Below are 20,667 nucleotides of genomic sequence, written 5' to 3'. Positions count from 1 at the left end.
CCACTGACCTGTTACTTCTGATTTCCTTGATAAGGTCAAACAGATGAAAAGGAAACTGGAACACCTTGAAGAAATGGAGCTATTTCCACGATATCAGGTTCAGTAGATCCCTGATCCTTAATAAGAGTAAAATAGTACAAAAGCATAGAATTCTTAGTATACCAATTGAAGTTTAAATACCAATTGAAGTTTTATTTAGGAGACTCACCAGAGGTCTGCTTGATAGTGCAAAAGATCATTGCTGTTTATTGTTCTGGGATCCCAGATTTGTGGAGCCTCTCAAAGCTCCCAAGTGACATCCCAAGTCATCTAATGGTCTTCTAGTTCACTTGTAGAAGCCTACAGTGGAGGAAAGCACTTTCTATTAAGATAAATCTGTTGATATAAAATTAAATAGCACTTCTAAAAATATTCGCACTTCTAGATGAAACATCTTCCCATATAAAAGTATTGGAATAGTGTTAAATTCTTTTGTTTTCTAAAAAAGCCCATTTAGAGATACTAAATTTTAACTACTTTGGGAGCCTCATTTTCTGTTAAGGGGCTAAAGGCATTTAAATATATATTTTTAATCAATCCAACAGCTAATGGAAGATTACTAATTCATTCTATAAACATTTATCAAATACCTGATTAAGAAAGCCTGATTCTTGCCCAGGAGCGTCAGTAGCTCCACCGTGTTTGCTGAAACCATTCTTAAACCGCCTCCACTTGCCCACTTTCTGGAGTGACCTGTGAAGGAAATGTGATGTGTAAATGCTACATTTTATGGTGACTTGGAGACATTGTGTATCTTTTATTTTCTCCAGTTAAGTAAACAAAACCAACAGGCCTTGCCCACAGTCAGTACTCTGACTTTTTTTTTTTTTTTTTATGACAGTCACACAGATAGAGAGAGGCAGAGACACAGGCAGAGGGAGAAGCAGGCTCCATGCACCGGGAGCCCGACGTGGGATTCGATCCTGGGTCTCCAGGATCGCACCCTGGGCCAAAGGCAGGCGCTAAACCGCTGCGCCACCCAGGGATCCCAGTACTCTGACTTTCTGGTGTATTTCTTGGAGTGCCTTTCTTTATCTGCCTCAGATTGAGCTGAAGAAACATACTAGTTTAATATTCTCTTGAATTAAACTTTATCCTATTGGAACAAGCATTTTCCAAAATATCCCAAAAAACTTAACATATCATGCATGGTAACATTCTGAAAGTCATTTTCTTGCCACATTAGAGTCATTTATTCTTTAGGAAGAAAGGTGTTCAGTTCTTTTTAGGTATTTTATACAGTATCCTTCAGTTGTCAATTAGCTGTCTTTCCTTCTGTTCACTTATTGAATAAACATTCAGAATGCAGTATGTATTACTCTTGAAGACTCAGCTACTGAAATGCATAAATATTTTACTTTGGAGGAGCTCAGCATCCAATGGGGAAGACAGGCAGAAAGAAAATTACAATTGTTGAGAGTAGAAATATGTCCTTAGGAGGGATGCTAAACTTAGTATGAGTGAGTCAGGAAAGATCTGAGGAAGTACAGCAGTCCTCTTCATTTGCCAAATGCTAATTCTTTCCCTTCCAAGGATTTAGACTTGGAGAACCTGAGAAAAGCTGTGGACTCCGAGATGTGATCCCTAGGGTTAACGAGGTGAAAATTAACCAGAAATCTAAAGCTTGTTTTTCAGAGGCCTGTTTCTCCCTAACCAGCTATTGTGTGTTTCCAGACCCCACTAACAAATCCACTAGGGAGAGCTAGGCTAGAAGTCACTGATAGGGTTCCAGCCTATGAACAGAAAGCCCGGTCTTTCTCACCCTAGATAATGAGCCCAAGACCCCCTCCAGTTTATCTGGGCTCTCCTGGAGCATGCCCATAGCCCCTTTCCTTGTCCTAAGATCCCTGACAGCAGGTGCTGGACTTTGCCTCATTTTAAGTCTCCACCACAAGTGAATATGGGATGTATGTTACATGTTTGCTCAGTAAGCATGCTCCATCTTTCCTCATGAAAAACCATAAATTTCCCTCTTCCTTTTCATCAATATATGTGTAACCCCGACCCTTTTATTTAAAAAAAAAAAAATCCCTCCCCCTTCTAGATTTAAAGCATGCCCTTTTATCTCTTTCTTTGGCTGCCTCTGGAATAAACCCTTTCCTCTCATACATGATGTCTCAGTGATACCCTATTCTTTATCCTATTCTAAAACTACTTCTTTTGGTTTGCCTGGGTGGCTCAGTGGTTAAGCATCTGCCTTCAGCTCAGAGCGTGTTCCTGGAAACCCAGGATCAAGTCCCACGTTGGGCTCCCTGCATGGAGCCTGCTTCTCCCTCTGCTTGTGTCTCTGCCTCTATGTGTCTCCCCCCCCCAAAAAAAAATCTTTAAAAAAAAAACAACAAACTACTTGTTTCAGGTTTTTAAGGTAAGTACTTTGTAGCAATATTCTAGAAACTCACTCCATCTTCCACATTTTACAAACTTATTAGAGTTACCACCTGGAGTGCAAGCTTAATAGCCTATGTCACAGTTATAATTCGTATTTTGCAAAGCTTCAGTAAAGTGATAGGATATTCGGAGTCATCTTTAAAAAGAAAGTTCTTTGAATTTAAATTCTCTTCCACCAGTAACAATTTACTTTTGCCTTGTTTCCCATTAAAAAAAAAAATTAAGTTCTTAGTTTCCATTTTTGCCTTCTACTCTCGAAGACCTCATTTACGACAAGTTATGGTTATGCATATGTGCATCTGAGGTCAGTTATTAACAGTTATTAACTTAATCCTCTTTAAGAGGAGAGTTCAATGCAGCACGTGAACGGTCACCGCGTGCGGCACTGGCGCGGACTCCGGAATGCCTGAGGCTCGGGAGCTCAGCGCCAGGTCGGGGCGGCCCCGGAGGGGCCTGCAGGTGCGGGGCGGGGAGGGGCGGCCTGGAGGAGCTGGGGGACCCCCCCCGCCCCCCTGGGCTGGGGCACCGGGCTTGGAAAAGGAAACCTGGAACGCCTCAGAGGTCTCACGCTCAGTTCCTTCACTCCGATGCTCTGAGCGCTGCGGTGTTTGTTAATAACCCGGAATCTGGCGAAGGAGGACCGGAATGGGTCCCGGAGTCGATCCCCAAACCGACCGAGGGCCCGAGAGGGCGAGAACGCGGACGCCGGGCCGAGACGCCGCGCGCGCCAGGCCGCCGGGTTTAAATCTCCCGCCGCCCGCAGCCGGAGCCCGACACCTCCACGCACGGGTGCGGAGGGGCACGGGCTGCGGGAGGGGCCCGGCGGCGTCTCGGGGCTCGCGGGCGGCGGCGGCGGCGGCGGGGACGGGGACGGGCGCCGGGACCGGCCTCCGCGCAGCCGAGCGCGGCCCGAGGTGGCGGAGGACCGGCGCGTCGCGGCTGCAGCGTCGCGGTGAGAGTGCGGCCTCGGCCCCCCTCCCCCCCTCCCCCGCTCCCTCCTTCCTCCCTCCGGGCGGCGGGCCGCGCCCTCCCCCGGCCTCCCGGCTGCCGGAGGCCAAAACGCTGGGTTCCCGTGGCGACGCCCCGAGGTGGAGGCGGGGCGGGAGGCGCCCGCCACGCGCACACGCGGTCTCTCGGGGCCTCGCCGGCGCCCGCGGCCTCCCTCCGGACGGCGCCCCGGCCCGAGCTCCCCGGGAGCAGGACGGCCCAGGAGCCGTGTCCGGCGGCCCTTGGGCCCCTTCAGGGCGGGAGGGCTCGCCCGGCCCCGGCCCCCGCCCCGGGCCCGCTTGCTGGGGGTGGCTTCTCGCCGAGGTGGAGGTCGCCTCCCCCTGAGGTGGACGGTCACGGCCTTCAGGTGCCTTGCGGCTCGCCTCTTCCCCCCCCCCCCTTTCTGTTGTGTTTGTTTTTATGTCATTATTTTGTAATGGAAATGCCTTCTCTAGAAACGAAGTGGCAAGCGTTTGGGTAAAAAAAAAACCTGAGGGCCAGCCCCGGTGGCTCAGCTGCCCAGGGCGTGACCCCGGAGACCCGGAGTCGAGTCCCGCGTCAGGCTCCCTGCAGGGGGCCTGCTTCAACCTCTGCCTGTGCCTCTGCCTCTCTCTCTCTCTCTCTCTCTCTCTCTCTCTCTCTCTCTCTCTGTTTCTCATGAATAAGTAAAATCTTTTTAAAAAGAAAAACAAAACAAAACAAAAAAACCCTTAATCAGTGTGCGGTTTGAGGCGAACTGCAGAAAGGCCGAGCGCCCGAGGCGTTCGGCGCGCACATCCCGCGGCCGTGCACCCACCCGGTGGTGGGAACGCGCATCACCTGGTCCGGCGCTCAGATGATGTCAGTGGTCAGATACCTGATGCTCTGGAGAAAGATGGAGAGGGGGAAAAATCCGACCTGGCAACCACCCCGTGACGCTGTGGGTTTGCCAGGAGAGGGGGTGGGATTATTTTTCATGTAATAGATGATAATGCACAGAGCAAAAACCCCATTATAAACTAAGAATCTCTATGAAATAGCTTATTGGGAAAATCACGTTTATATCTACGGTTTTGGATTTTCTCTTAAGCATTTATTTCTCTAAGCATTTATGCATTGATTGCTTTGGTTTAGACGTAGGCAGCGTACTGTAAGGCGATATTACTTTCATCATCTTAACATCAATATTTATGGAGTAGCCACAGGTGCATCATCCTTTAGTAGGACGTTAATTACACATGTATTGGCCAAAGAAACATCTACTGGTACGTATATACTTTTTATGTGATGAAAAAATTTTGATCGTTTTATATTTATCTGTGTCCAACATTGCCAGTATTCTGCAAAATTTCTGTATTTAATAGCGCAGAAGGATTGTGCATCCAGCCATTGAAACAACTCTGTGCAAGACGTTGCTCTAATTATCGATAATTATAATTGCCAGGCAAATCATTATAATTTTAGAGTTAAATGGGTGCTCAAAGCTCAGCCAGTCCAAAGTGAGAAAGCTGCAAACATGAGATTGGTGCCAACGTGACAGTGGTGGAAAAACTAGGAAACCGCATTTTTATTAGAAATATTTATTATAAAACAATTAATAAGATTTGTACCAGAGACTGAACTGGTACCAAATACCAAAATGTATCAGATATAAAAGAGACGATATAAATTATTGTTTACACCGTCCAACTTTGTGATTTCATAGTGTGATATGTTCTATATTTAAATTTTTTCACTTTGTTGATTTTCTCTGTTTTCCTGTTCTCTGTTCACAAATTTCTCCTCCTTCATTTTGATTCTTTTACTTTGGGTTTAATTTGTTCCTCCTTTTTTGACTTATTAAGGTGGAAGCATAAATAATTGCTTTTACACCTTCTTTTCCTTTTAGGCATTTAAAGCTGTAAGTTTTCTCTAAGCATGCTTTAGCTAGACACCACAAATTTGGAATGTTTTCATCATCATTTAGTTAAAAATATTTTAAAATTTCCCCGTGATTTCTTTAATCTATTATTAGGTATGTTATTTTTATTTCCAAATATTTTAGGATTTTTTAGGTAGATCATTGCTATTGATTCCTAAATTAGCAATGTTGTGGTCAAAAAACATGTATGATTTCAGTACCTTTAAATTTATTGAGGTGGGTTTTTTTGTTTTGTTTTGTTTTGCCTAATCACAAAGTTGGACAGTGTAAACAATACAATTTATATCATCTCTTTTATATCTGATACATTTTGGTATTTGGTACCAGTTCAGTCTCTCGTACAAATTTTATTAATTGTTTTATAATATATAGTCTGTCTTGGGGAATGCTCCAGTTACCCTTGAGGGAAAATTGTATTCTACTGGTGGTGGGTGGAGTGGTCTAAATGTCAGTTAGGTAAAGCTGGTTGAGAGTGTTGCTCAAACCTTTTATCTTCACATTTTTAATGTCTCCTTGTTCTGTCAGTTACTTTGGGAGACGTGTTAAGTCTCAAGTCTCTAAGTATAATTGTAGATTTATCTATTTCTCCCTTCAGTTCTGTCAGGTTTTTTTTCTTTATGATTTGGTAGTGTTATTAGTCACATACACTTTTAAGATAGCTGTGTCTTTTTGCCAAATTGACTCTTTTATCATTATGAAATGCCCATTCTATACCTGAAAATACTTTTTAAATAGAATCCTGTTCTGACATTAATAGAAGCTTAATGTTTGCCTCTTGCTATCTTTTCCTTTTAACTCATCTGTGTGTTTATGTTTAAAGTGTGTTTCTTATAAACTACGTACAGTTGGGTTGTAGGTGTTTATCCAGTCTCACAACAATCTCTGTGTTCTAATAGTGGTATATGGTCCATTGATATTTTTGAAACTTTTTTCTGTTTTAGATTAAGCATATTGATATTCTTTTTAAATTTAAATTCAATTAATTAACATGTAATGTATTACTGGTTTCAGAGGTAGAGGTCAGTGATTTATCATTCTTACTTAATACCGCCAGTGGTGGTGTTCTTTTTTCCATTTTTCTCATTTACTCTTTGGTTGTCTTCCCTTGCCTTCTTTAGAATAATTAGAAAAATATTTCTTTTCCTATTTTTTAGTTTTGTCTCTTCATGTTTTTTATCAGTGGTACTAGAGATTGATTACATATGTTTCTTGAATTTATCACAGCGTATTTTCAAAGATACTCTAGTACTTAATCAACAGTGTAAGAATATTATTACATTTATATTTGCAATTACCATCTTCTTACCTTTTGTGCTCTTACACATTTTACTTCTATATGTGACCTATATTTTTATTACTTTTAATTTAAAGAAATCAATTTTTTAGTGAAATTTAAAGATGCATGTGTATACGTAATGTTCAAAAATTCCTTTGTATTTATCAACATATTTACCTTTTTTGTTCTTTCAAGATTTTATTTAAATTCAAGTTAGTTTACATACAGTGTAATATTAGTTTCAGGGGTAGAATTTAGTGATTCATCAGTTACATACAACATCCAGTGCTCACTACATCAAGTACCCTCCATAATGCCCATCACCCAATTATCCCATTTCCCTACCCACCTACCCTCGAGCACCCTCAGTTTGTTCCCTATAGTTAAGAGTCTCTTATGATTTGCCTCCCTTCTTTTTTTTTTTTAAGATTTTATTTATTTATTCATGAGAGACAGAAAGAGAGGCAGAGACACAAGCAGAGGGAGAAGCAGGCTCTCTGTGGGGGACCCCAGGATCACCACCTGAGCCAAAGGGAGATGCACTTGACCACTGAGCCACTCACGCGTCCCTGCGTTCCTGTCTTTATTTTTCCTTCCCTTCCCCTATGTTCATCTATTTTGTTTCTTAAATTGTACAAAAGAGTGAAATCTTATGGTATTTGTCTTTCTCTGACTGATTTATTTCACTTAGCATAATATCCTTTAGTTACATTCATGATATCATTGTAAATGGCCAGATTCCCTTCTTTTTGATGGCTGAGCAGTATTCTGTTTTGTGTGTGTGTGTGTGTGTGTGTGTGTGTGTGTGTGTGTGTGTGTATATATATATATATATCACATCTTTTCACCACAACCAAGTGGGATTTATTCCTGGTCTGCAGAGGTGGTTTGATATCTGCAAATCAATACATGTGATATACCACATTAATAAAAGAAAGGATAAGAACCACATGATCCTGGGGCATCTGGGTGACTCAGTGGTTAAGCATCTGCCTTTGGTTCAGGGCATGATCCAGTGTTGGGGATGGAGTCCCTCATTGGGGTCCCCACAGGGAGCCTGCTTTTCCCTCTGCCTATGTTTCTACCTCTCTGCGTCTCTCATGAATAAATAAATAAAATCTTAAAAAAACAAAGAACCATATGATCCTCTCAATAGATGCAGAAAAGCATTTGACAAAATATACCATTGTTTCTTGATTTAAAAAAATCCTCAAGAAAATACTTTCTCTTCTCTCTGCTTGTGCTCTCAAATAAGTCTTTGAAAAAAATAAAATAAAAGGAGACACCTGTGTGGCTTAGTTAAGCATCTGCCTTCAGCTCAAGTCTTGACCCCAGGGCCCTGGGATCGAGCCCCACATCCTGCTGATTGGTGGGGAACCTGCTTCTCCCTCTCCTCCCCACTCATGCTCTCTCTCATTGTCTCTGTCACCATATCTGTCTCTCAAGTAAATAAAATATTTTTTTAAAAATCCTCAAGAGGGATCCCTGGGTGGCGCAGCGGTTTGGCGCCTGCCTTTGGCCCAGGGCGCGATCCTGGAGACCCCGGATCGAATCCCACGTCGGGCTCCCGGTGTATGGAGCCTGCTTCTCCCTCTGCCTGTGTCTCTGCCTCTCTCTCTCTCACTGTGTGCCTATCATAAATAAATAAAACAAAAAAAAAATTAAAAAAAAATCCTCAAGAAAGTAGGGATAGAAGGAACATACCTCAACATTATAAAGTCCATATATGAAAGATCCATAGCTAATATCATCCTCAATGAAGAAAAACAGCTTTTCCCCTAAGGTCAGGAACAAGCCAAGAATGTCCACTCTCACCACTGTTGTTTGACATTGTACGGGAAGTCCTCACCTCAGCAATCAGAGGCATCCAAAAAGAAATAAAAGAAAAAAAAAAAAAAAAGAAAGGGCATCCAATCAGTAAGGAAGTCAAACTTTCACTCTTCATAGATGACATTTATATAGAAAGACCGAAAGACTCCACCAAAAAATTGCTAGAACTGGTACAGGAATCCAGCAAAGTCACAGGATGTAAAATCAATGCACAGAGGTCTGTTGCATTTCTATACACCAATAATGAAGCAGCTGAAAGTGAAATCCTACTTACCCTTTTTGATTTCTCTCTTCCTGTGGAACTGAGTTTCTATATGTTATTTTCCTTCACTGTAAAGAATATTTCAATTCATTTGTAGTGCAGAATTTGTGTGTGGCACAAATTCTTTCAGCTTTGTCTGAAATTTTATTTTGCTTTCATTTTTGAAGGATATTTTTATTGGATATAGAATTCTTGGCCAACTTTGTTTCAAGACTTAAAGATACTTAAAGATACAGTTTGCTTATCTTTTGCCCTCCATTACTTTGTGAAGCAACCTCCTCCTCTTCCTGCTGCCCTGCCAAAGATGAAAGCAGCCAGGGGTCTCTGCAGTCCTAGGTAGGGATAGTCATTTTCTGGATTTTGGATCATTAGCTTTCCTGAATTCTCAGTCCTTGGTGGGCTTTAAGAAAACGCTTAATTTTGTAGGTTATTTAGCTTATTCTCATTGTTGGGATGGAGTTAATATTCTCTTGCAACTTTCTGAAGTGGAAATGGAAGACCAGTATTACACTAACTGAATTAATATTGCTTAAAAATATTTTTATTACTCTTATCTTATTTTTATATTATTCTTATTTTCCAGATTTTTTTAATGGTATTCTTACAGTTGTTTCCCAGGGAATTTTAGATTCCATTTGTCTTCTAAAAAGAATTGCAAACAACTTCTTGGTAATGATTTAGATTACACTGAATGTGTAGATTAATTTAGAGACAAAAGAGCTCTTCGTTTTATTGTCTTGCTTTCTGAGAACAAGGCATATCATTTTAAAGTCTTTTCTCTATTTTAGTAGTGTGGGTTAAAAAAAAAAAAGAATTTATTTATTTGAGACAGAGAGAGAGAGAGAAAGCACCAGCAGGGGAAAAAGCAGAGGGATAGGGACAAGCGGACTGACTCCACCCTGAGTGGAGCTGGACACAGGGCTCCATCCCACAACCTTGAGATCACGACCTGATCCAAAATTAAGAGTCAGCTAGTTAACCAACTAAGCCACCCAAGTGTTGCTGTTCTAGTAGTGTTTTAAGTTTTCTTAATATAAGTTATTTGGTGTTGAATTTGTTCCTAAGAATTTTAAGAGATGTGTTTTTTTTTTCTTCCATTATATTTTCTATTGGTTTTTGGGAAATTGGTAGGAAAACTGCTTAATTTTGTATACTAATTTTATAACCAGCTTACCTTATGAAAGATTTTATTACTTCCAGTAGTTTCACAGTGAATTAAGTGTTTTGGGTATATTGACACATGTAAAATGATAGCTTAGACCCCTCCATTTTAATACTAATCCCTCATTTTTTTTAAAGAATTTATTTATTCCTGGGAGACACAGAGAGGCAGAGGCATAGGCAGAGAGAGAAGCAGACTCCATGTAGGGAGCCTAATGTGGGACTCGATCCCAGGACCCCAGGATCACCACCTGAGCCAAAGGCAGACAGTCAACCACTGAGCCACCCAGGCGCCCCCCTCATTTTTTTTTTTTTTTAGTCTCACTGTATCATTCAGCACTTCTAGAACAATGCTAATAACAGAGTAATAGTGGGCTTCCTTAATATTGTAATGTTATTCCTTGCTTTAATGGGAATGCTGTTAGTGTTTTACCATTAAGCATTATGGTGGCCTTTTTTAAAAAATTTATTCATTCATGAGACAGAGAGAGGTAGAGACATAGGCAGAGGGAGAAGCAGGCTCCATGCAGGGAGCTCAACGTGGGACTCAATCCAGGGTCTCCAGGATCAGGCCCTGGGCTGAAGGCAGATGCTCAACCACTGAGCCACCCGGGTGCCCCTATGCTGGCCTTTGTATGTGTATTTAATAAGTATGAGTTTGTGTGTATGTGTGCTTAAGCCCCTCCCGCATTAGAATAGAAACCTATATTCCCATTTCATTGAAAGATTTTTTTTTTTTTTAAGTATACTCCATGCCCACTGTGGGGCTGGAACTCACAATGCTGAGATGAAGAGTCACATGTTCTATTGACGGAACCAGCCAGGTACCCCTGAAAGATAAAAAACAAACAAACAAACAAAAAAAAAAACAGGATGTTAAATCTTAGAGTGGATGTTAAATTTTATTAAATGCCTCTTTATCATGAAGATGAAGAATACTTTTGTTTTTGCTAACATTTTAATGAGATGTTCTGCAATTTTTGTCACAGTAATTTTCATCAAATTTTTATTTTTTATACGTGTACCTATTATTTTAACAATTATAGCAATTCTGTTTTGTTCGTTATAATCACATTTAGATTTAACCAAATTAAATGCTAATTGCTAACCCTTTTCACCATTTCTCCATTTTATAAATTCTTCATTTTTAAAGACATATGTGTTGTATGGATTGTGGCTTCAAATAATTTATTTGTTTTGTTTTATTTGTTCTGGGGAGACATTTATGTGTGCTGTATTCCTGATTCTTGCATATTTAAAAGACCTTTCCAGATACTCAGTCTTCCTCATATGTCATATCTCATTGATTCTAAGAAGCACCTGTTCATATTTTCACATCTCTGAAATTATTTCTGAAATCTGCAATTTTTATACTTTTCAAAATTGAAGATTTGAAAAATAGTTTACTTTGTAACTCTTTCTTATATAGAGTTATGTAAAATAATGGTATACCTTTCAAATGATGGTATCTTTCCATGATGAAATATGGTAAGATAGGGGCACCTGGGTGGCTCAGTTGGTTAAGCATCTGACTCTTGGTTTTGGTCCAGGTCTTGATCTTGGTGTTGTGAGATCCAGCCCCATGTCAGGCTCCACACCCATTGGGGAGTCTGCTTGAGATTCTCTTCCTCTCCTTCTCCCTCTCCCCCTGCTCACATATACTCTCTCTCTCTCTCAAATAAATAAATCTTTTAAAAAATATGATAATTCCAAATTATTAGGTTACCATAAAATAATTTTTATCCATAAGATTTAAAAAGATCAGAAATTTAATAGCAGTGTGCTGAGTTGCAGTGAATAAGCACTTTCCTCTCATTATTAGTAGGAGTAAAAAATCAGTACAATCTCTATGGAGGACAGTTTAGGAAAATGAAAAATTTAAATGCATATACCCTTTGATTCAGCCAATATACTTCCAGGATTTTATCTTATAGGCAAATTTGCATGTATTTTAAATAATATATATGCTTATTCTTACTATTCAGCATGGTTTAAATAATAATATTCCAGAAACAATTTAAATATGTCAATAGTAGACCATTTTAGTAAATTATAGTACATCCATTAAGTGGAATATTAAATGTTAAAATTATATTTCACTAAGTAGAAAATTCTATGTCATATTCTTTTTCACTTCACATTGTACACAGTACTCACTTTTATCCATTGTCTAAATGTGCTGAAGAGATGTCTGAGGCCAGCATAAATTAATTTGTAAGCGTCCCTGTTTCTTCTAGATGCTAATAACATCTTTTCTTTATCCTTAAAATTTGGCAACATCCCATAATATATCTTAAATCTTGATTATTCCCTGTTAATTTTTCCTGATACATGACAAAAACCTTTTAGTTTTTCACCTCTATATCCTTGAATATTTTGGCTGTTCCATATTGTCTGCCTTTCTGTCCAAGAATATTACTTATGTTAGATTTAAATGGCTTATCTTACAAATCTACCATCTTTGTTCTGACCTCTTTGTTAGAATCTAACCACCTTTATTTTGTCATGTTCATCCTGAATGATTTTCTCTGGCTTGTCATCCATATTACTAACTTGCTTTTCTGAAATAGCTATTCTACTTGGAGTTGTTTCTAATATGATTTCAAGTAATGTTCTCTCTTTTTTCCTTTTATTTTTTGCTTCTTTCAGCTCTTTTAAAAAATCTGTTTGGTGGAGTTATGTTCTATTTATCTGATGCAAAGTTTTTCTTTAAAATTCTATTTTATGAAGCAGTTCTCCAAATGTACATATTTTTCTCTTTTCCATATTATGATCCGTCCTCCTTTTCAGCCAGTCCTACTTTTTAATATTATTTATTGTTGAAAAGGGCAGTTGTGTTCTGGACTACTCTTTGCCCAGGAATGGTATAAGCCATTGGAATAACTGCCTTAGAGGCCAAGATAGGAGACTGAACACATTGTCGTGATCTCTTTTCTTTAATTGTCTGCTTGGTGACAACAGTTGTCATATGCTCTCTCTAATCAGGTTCCCACAGCATATGTTAAACATTCATTCCAGAGGCAAATCAATGCTGATATATCTCTGATTGATCTGCTTTGCTTTAGTTTGCTGACAAGGTTGACCACTAGCTTACTGTTTTGTTTCTCTGCAGACATCTCTTGGCAAGGAAAACTTAAAAATGTCATGGCAACTAGGTTTTAGGGAGCCCAATACATAATGCCTCTTGGCTCTTTTATTTTTTTTTAAGATTTTACTTATTTATTCATGAGAGACAGAGAGAGAGAGAGAGAGAGAGAGAGAGAGAGAGAAGGCAAAGACACAGGCAGAGGGAGAAGCAGGCTCCATACAGAGAGCCTGACGTGGGACTTGATCCAGGGTCTCCAGGATCACGCCCTGGGCCAAAGCAGGCGCTAAACCACTGAGCCACCCAGGCATCCCTACCTCTAGGCTCTTTTGTTCTCTCCTGAGATTGGAACCAATTCAAATAAGGTGAAAGAAGCTGAGGCAGATGGAGATAAAATATCAGCTTTATTGTTGAGAGAAATGTTGGAAGATACAGTATGGGTGGTCTTCTAATATGTCCGTTTTCCAGCCCACGGGAAACTTTGGGTCTTTGTAATAGACATACTTACCTAGGATTTTTGATAAATTAGCTCTACCCAATCAAAAAATATGGACCAGTGGTGAACTTGTCATGTTTCTCACTTAAGGGGTAATAGGGCAAGAGGCTAGGAAGGTGTATGGAAATTTTGTCCTTGTGGAAACTAGAAGAATTGAAAATAAACATCCCCCACCTTAAACATCATGATCATGATCCCTTTTTTAGTAGTCTTCTTTGCCAGGAAATAGGCAAAGAAGAGGGAGATAGGTATTAAAGTACTTAGAGAGATAGGTACCGCGTAGAATGCTGTCTGCTTCCTCCATAAGTCTGGACTGTGCCTTTAAGGACTCATGTTTTAGTGATTGATTATTGGAATTGTTCTTCAGGACCCACTCAATTTGCCAAAACTGAATCTCTTTGAGGTTAGATGAGATGCATGGCAGATTTGGATATCCGCTTTAAATATGAATCAAACTTCATTGTATCTGAAATTTATACATTAGCATCAGTGCTGTGAGATGTGACTATTTTGCACAGGGGTTTCCTTCTCTAATTTTGGTTCTATTTTGGTCATTGAAAGGAATTATGCAAACATGGATGCATTTCCTCATCTTTCCCAGAAGCTGTTAACCTTTTAAATCATTGTTCATCTAACAGATGAACGTATTTTTCTTTCATTTGTACTTCCTTTTTTTTTTCATTTGTACTTCTTGAGTTACAAAAGAGATTAAATAACATTTCTGTGTATTCATTGGATTTTTGATGTTCTTTTCTAAATTGCTTATTCTTTTGTCTTCATCTTTCAAATGATGAGTTTGTATTTTCACTGTTATGAGTTCTCTAATTTAAAAATATCAAATTTTTCTTCTTTATATCTTACCTTGTCCAGCTATTTCTTTTCAAGATTTGCTTATGGTGCCTTTATTATATAAATTTAAATTTTTTAACAATATACTACATGATTTCTGTGCTGGTATCCTGTTAGAATGATTTCTGACCCCAAACTTATCAAACATTCTGTATTTTCACATGATGTTGTTATAAGGTTTTAACATTAAATTTTTAGCCATCCTTACATTGACTAAGAATCACTTTTTTTCAAACAGTTAATTGTCCAATGATAGTTATTGAATAACATATCCCTTTCCTACTGATTTGAAATGCTATATTGATTATAGTGGGCTGAATGTGACCCCCAAAGACAACCAGTCCTAAGTCCTGCAATCTGTGAATGTCCCCTCGTATGGTAAAGTTTTACAGATGTGATTGAGTTATGGATCTTGAGGTAAGATGATTCTGGATTACCTGGGAAGATTCTAAATGCTATCACAAGTGTCCTTATTTTAGAGAGAGGCAGAGGGAGTTGAAGCACATACACAGAGGAGAAGGCAAGGTGTGAAGTCAGAGGCAGAGATTGGGGTTATGTTGACACTAGTCAAGGACTGCCAGCAGTCACCAGTACCTGGAGGAGAGAAGGAAGCATCTCTCCTAAGCCTCCCAGAGAATCCAGCCCTGCTGATACCCTGATTTTACACTTCTGGCCTCCAGAACTCAGATGATAAATTTCTGTTTTTTTAATGCCACCGAGTTTGTGATAATTTGTCTCAGCAGCCATGGGAAATTAATACATTGATCATATATATATACCTACTCTTTGATATTTTTGGGTCTCTTTGTGAATTTTATTTTCATTTATTCCACTGTTGTGTCTGTTCTGCTGCCAGTACCATTCTGTTTTAACTAGTAAGGTTCACATTCAGATTTATTTTTTTTTAAATTAAGATTTATTTATTTGAGAGAGAGAAATAGAGTTTGAGAAGGGGGAGGAGCGGAGGGAGAAGAAGAATCTCCAGCGACTCCATGCTGAGCTCAGAGCCCAACATGGCTCAGTCTCACAACTCTGAGATCAAGATCTGAGCCAAAACCAATAATCAGATGCTCAACCAACTGTGCCATCCAGGGACCCTTCCTTATTCTTTTATTATTCCTTTTTGAGGATATTAGTTAGAGGGTTGTGTTTTGTTTTGTTTCCCTTCTATGTTGTCTTAATTTCCTTCAGCTATTTTCTTTTTCCTATTTGTGGGTTTAGGTTAGAGGTCTTTCTTGATGGAGACTTCCCTCAGATACCTTTGGTTTTCTGTTTATATTTAAGAGGAAGACTCTAACAAAACTAATCAGAAGCTTTGTATATATGAGTGAGCTTGTCAACTGGCTAATTTTGCTCTAGAGTAAATAGGCAAAGATCCTTTATGATGTCCAAATGACATACGCCTTTTCTCTGAAGCTTTTAATTCTTTCCAGAAAAAAAGAATGTTACAGTCCTTTCTGAGGAATGGAAAGGTGTGTGTGTGTGTATGTGTGTGTGTGAGAGAGAGAGAGAGAATGCTTTGCTACTGGTGAACAAAGAATGGAAAAAGAACTTGACATTCAAAGTTCTGTATGTAGGCTTTCACTTTATCATTTTGTTTTTAGGCCGAGTCTTCTGCTGTGTTGTCTTACTGAAGTCCAGAACTTCCTTGTTTCAATTTACTCAACTCTCATTGAGTGGCATAGAATAGAAGGGGCCTCAGGGTCCAGACAGCTGTATATAGACTTCAATGAATCCTCCTTCCACTTCCAAATGGTGAGTCTTTATCTGCAAGATAATTGACTCACTGCTTATTAGCATTAGTTGTTAGTTGCTTAGGTAACAACTTTTTCTCCAAAAATGTACTCAAGTTTCTCATCTGCTTTGTCACTATACTTACTCTCCCTATACTTATGAGTTAATTGCTTACTTTTCTGTTTTATGCTTTTACTGTTATTTTAGTGGATTAGGGAAGGGAAAGCAGGTAAGTGCATGTGGTGAATCTGCATTTTTAACAGGGCACCTTATTTTTTAATATCTGAATGACCTCTTCCAGGAATGTTGAGCTTTAAAATTTTAAATTTAAAAATCAGTTAAGTAAAAAGTTTTAGGTTTTAAAAATTTACATCCTATATATTTTTGTTTATTTATAGGCTGTATGTAATCATTAAAATAACATCTTATACTTGTATACAACTTTATTTTTTTAAGTAAGCTCTGTTCCTAATGCGGTACATGAACTCACAACCCTGAGATCAAGAGTTGCATGCTCTACCAAATAAGCCAGCCAGACACCTCACAACTCTATACTTTTCAAAGAAATTTTGCGTGTTATTCCATTTGATCCTCATAATATGAGAGGCTCTGCACTTGGGAAGGTTGAGCATAACAGAAGGCTGGAAGAAGTGTTGGCCTGAAATATGAAGTGAAGTGAAGTGAAGTGAAGTTGGAAATATTCTTAAGTTTCGTAGGAGATTAGCTTTATTTTTTTTTAATTTAAATTCAGTTTTCTAGCCTATAGTATAACACTCAGTGCTCAATCCATCAAGTGCCCTCCTTAATGCCGGTCACCCAGTTACCCCATTCCCCCACCCACCTCCCCTTCTACGACTCTTTGTTTCCCAGAGTTAGGAATCTCTCATGGTTTGTCTTCCTCTCTAATTTTTCCCAACTCAGTTTCCCCCCTCATGTGTGAAACTATGATAATTGTCTTTCTCCGATTGAAGGAGATTAGCTTTAATATCATTTTAACATAAGAATTTAGTAATTGATACTTTAAACTGTTAAAAGGATTTTAAATATAGTTTTTTAGCCATTCTTTCAAAAATATTTCTTTTGGTTTACTTCCTTTTCCTTAATATAATGTATAAGATTAAAAAAAATTTTTTTAAGTAATCTTGACACCCAGTGTGGGGCTTGAACTCACGATTCAGAGATCGAGAATTGCATGCTCTGCTGACTGAGTCAGCCAGGCACCCCTTTATTTAATATTTTTATTTTCTACTTTTTACTTTAAAAAATTTATTTTTAATTAAAAAAATTTTAAGTAATCTCCACACCCAGCATGGGTATTGAACTCATGACCCTAAGATCAAGGATCAGACACCCTATTGACTGAACCAGCCAGGTACCCGTCTTAATATATTGTTTATAGTTTGAATGGTCTTACTGATTTCATCAAAATTTTTCAAGTCTTGTTTTCTAGTAAACTATTATTTCATATTCATCTTCATTCATTCATTCATTCATGAGAGACACACAGAGAGAAAGGCAGAGACACAGGCAGAGGGAGAAGCAGGCTCCATGCAGGGAGCCCGACATGGGACTTGATCCCAGGTCTCCAGTATCACACCCTGGGCTGAAGGTGGTGCTAAACTACTGAGTCACCGGGGCTGCCCTCTAGTAATCTATTTTAAATGCTATTCATATATTCTTTATGAAATGATATAATTAAGGTGATGTAAGTAAATCATATTTCTATAGTAAATTCTTAAACAGAAAGTCTGAAAAGTAGGTAATAATCCTGAGGCATCACTTTTGGGGAAAAAATGAAAAAATGAGCTCTGATTTGTCTTTTTTTAACTTCTTTAGAGACTAAAATTATGCTAACTACCAAAATTATAGACTACTTCTATAAAAATAAATTTTATTATAACTAGAAATTCAAATGTAGTTTACAATCAAAACTTGATTTTGTTAATACCTGTCTCTCTTGTTTTCATTCTTATAAACAACACCAATTTTTATGTACCTATCTGGTTCTTGGAAACCTGTAGGTTTTTCAAAGTTGGGTTGCCTGGAAATTAGTTAACTAAATATTGTGTATTTCAGTTAACTCACTATAAGATAGGAGACATCTTTAATCACACCTTTCCCACCTTCAAAATGGAAAAGAACATTGCTTGTGGAATCAAAAAGCCTGGATGTGGGGACATCTGGGTGGCTCAGCGGTTTAGTGACTGCCTTTGGCTAGGGCATGATCCCAGAGTCTCAGGATGGAGTCCCACATGGGGCTTCCTGCATGGAGCCTGCTTCTCCCTCTGCCTGTGCCTCTGCCTCTCTCTCTCTCTCTCTGTCTCTGTCTCTCATGAATACATAAAATCTTATAAAAACAAAACAAAACCTGGATGTGTACTAAGTATCAGGGTGTTCTTAATGTATGTGTATCTTTGAAAAAGTTCCCTTAATTTCACAGAGCCTCAGTGATCTCCTTTATAAAACTGGAATAATAAAATCCATCCTTTCTAGCTTTTGGGGTTATTATAAGGATCAAATTTGATGAAATGTGTGACAAGAGTTAAAAATTGTCAAGAGTTCTACAAGTATAATTATTATTTTAGTATATAGTAATACTAAGATTATAAAAAATTTCTAGATATTGTAAGCCTCCCATAAGACTTTACCATTTATATAATTTTGAATTCTTTTAGAAAAATAATTAAGCTGTAGTCCTTTTATAAGAATATTTGGTCAAGATGATAACCTCTCTGTGGGTGACCTTCCTGTTTAGTATGGGATTTTGAATGTAAGTAATTGCCATAATCCTTCTATTTTAGATAAATATAGGTCTGTATTTAATTTAATTTTCTCGGGCAGCCCCGGTGGCACAGTGGTTTAGCGCCGCCTACAACCCAGGCGTGATCCTGGAGACCCTGGATCGAGTCCCACATCGGGCTCTCTGCACGGAGCCTGCTTCCCCCTCTGCCTGTGTCTCTGCCTCTCATTCTCTCTCTGTGTCTCTATGAATAAATAAATAAAATCTTTAAAAAAATAATTTAATTTTCTCATATCGGTGTCTTTTTTTTTAAGATTTTATTTATTTATTCATGAGAGACACAGAGAAAGGTAGAGACATAGGCTGAGGGAGAAGCAGGCTCCCTGTGGGAACCTGTTGCGGGGCTTGATCCCAGGACCCTGGGATAATGACCTGAGTCAAAGGCAGATGCTTAACTACTGAGCCCCCAGGTGCCCCTCATATTGGTGTCTTATTAGTGTTATGATTGTAGTGCCAAATTACAGCACCCAGAACAAAGCCAACATTTAACATACATGTGAAACTGACTTCCTCATTGGGACTACTTGGAAATTTCAGCTAATTTAGTTCACTAATTCTAATGTCCATGGTATTTACTAATTTCATTTTTTAAAAGATATTATTTATTTGTGAGAAAGCATGAGTGAGAGTAGGGGGAGCAGCAAAGGGAGAGGGAGAAGCAGATTCCCCAATGAGCAGGGAGCTTGGGGCTTGATCCCAGGACCAAGATATCAGGACCTGGGCCAAAGGCAGACGCTTAACTGACTGAGCCCCTCAGGTGCCCCTTTTGTAGTTTATTAATTTTAATTACTCTAGTCCTGTAATACTTCTTGTATCTCAGTAACCAAATCATATTTGGCTAAACAACAGTTAAATTTATGTATCTGAAAGGATTCATGTTTGTAGCCTTTATACAATTCTAGTCAAATATTAAAGCTGGTACTTTATATATAATATACCCATTGAGGCAGTTTCAGGAAGATTGTCAATCAGTGACTTGATAGACTTTCAAATCAGTAGTCCCTAATAATCTTAGTGGGCTACAGTTTATCTATATGTATGAAAGGGGGCAAACTTAATCTACTCATTGATTGACTAGAACTAAAAACCATTTCCAAATTAATGGACAGTTGATAAAAGATTAGTCAGGTAGTATCTTTAAAAATTAATTATAGGGATCCCTGGGTGGCGCCGCGGTTTGGCACCTGCCTTTGGCCCAGGGCGCGATCCTGGAGACCCGGGATCGAATCCCACGTCAGGCTCCCGGTGCATGGAGCCTGCTTCTCCCTCTGCCTGTGTCTCTGCCTCTCTCTCTCTCCCTCTGTGACTATCATAAATAAATAAAATTAAAAAAAATAATAATTAAAAAAATTAATTATATATATGTTAGATATATATGTTGTTATATATAATGTATGTGTATATTTATGTATGTATATACAAATATGCATATGAACAAAGAATAAACATTGTCTTATTACAAACAGTAAAGCTTAAAGAGACTTATGATTCTTCAAAGTATACTTTTGAGAATCATGGTCTATATTGGGGGTCTGTAAACTTTTTCTATAAAAGGCCATATAGTCAGTAATTATGGCTTTGTGAGCTATGGAATCTGGTGGTTTAACTACTTAATCTCCTTAACTCTACTGCTGTAGCAAAACAACTCAGAACTAGTTTTTCTGCAGACCAGTTTGCCAGTCAGCCTAGATCAACTCTTGACTTGAGATGTGTTCTCAGTTAAGTAGATCATTTGCCCACAAAGCACTTTCTTCAGAGATGAGTTGGATTACACTGGTAAACTTGAGTTCCTTTTATTAGGTTGAACCATGTGAAATTGCTAGTTTTGTAGGTCAAAAATGGTCTAATGTTATCAATTTC

At 38.7% G+C, this 20,667-nt stretch overlaps 1 protein-coding gene and 1 long non-coding RNA gene across 3 annotated transcripts in view; one reads left to right on the top strand and one right to left on the bottom strand.

Annotated features, from left to right (window-relative positions):
• Positions 1–3,263, bottom strand: LOC129522774 (uncharacterized). Its single transcript, XR_008666987.1, has 4 exons — positions 2,973–3,263; positions 630–732; positions 209–339; positions 1–116 (listed from the first exon to the last, which is right to left on the bottom strand). It is a non-coding gene; the product is annotated as an uncharacterized LOC129522774 (long non-coding RNA).
• A 104-nt stretch (positions 3,264–3,367) lies between these two features.
• Positions 3,368–20,667, top strand: part of ICA1L (islet cell autoantigen 1 like) — an 82,263-nt gene continuing 64,963 nt past the window's right edge. Inside the window, exon 1 of one of the 2 annotated variants that reach the window (XM_055345161.1) lies at positions 3,368–3,379. Coding sequence is in view for 1 of the 2 variants with exons in the window: in XM_055345160.1 (XP_055201135.1) it covers positions 16,003–16,028 (26 nt within the window). In the remaining variant the exon portion in view is untranslated. Of the gene's footprint in view, positions 3,380–15,960; positions 16,029–20,667 lie in introns of those variants that run through there. The other variant, XM_055345160.1, reaches the window with a different exon arrangement.

This window comes from Nyctereutes procyonoides, unplaced genomic scaffold (assembly GCF_905146905.1).
Source record: "Nyctereutes procyonoides isolate TBG_1078 unplaced genomic scaffold, NYPRO_anot_genome, whole genome shotgun sequence".
Lineage (NCBI taxonomy): Eukaryota > Metazoa > Chordata > Mammalia > Carnivora > Canidae > Nyctereutes > Nyctereutes procyonoides.
The sequence above is the reverse complement of the archived record's forward strand: the minus strand, read 5'-3'. Positions and strand labels throughout refer to the sequence as shown.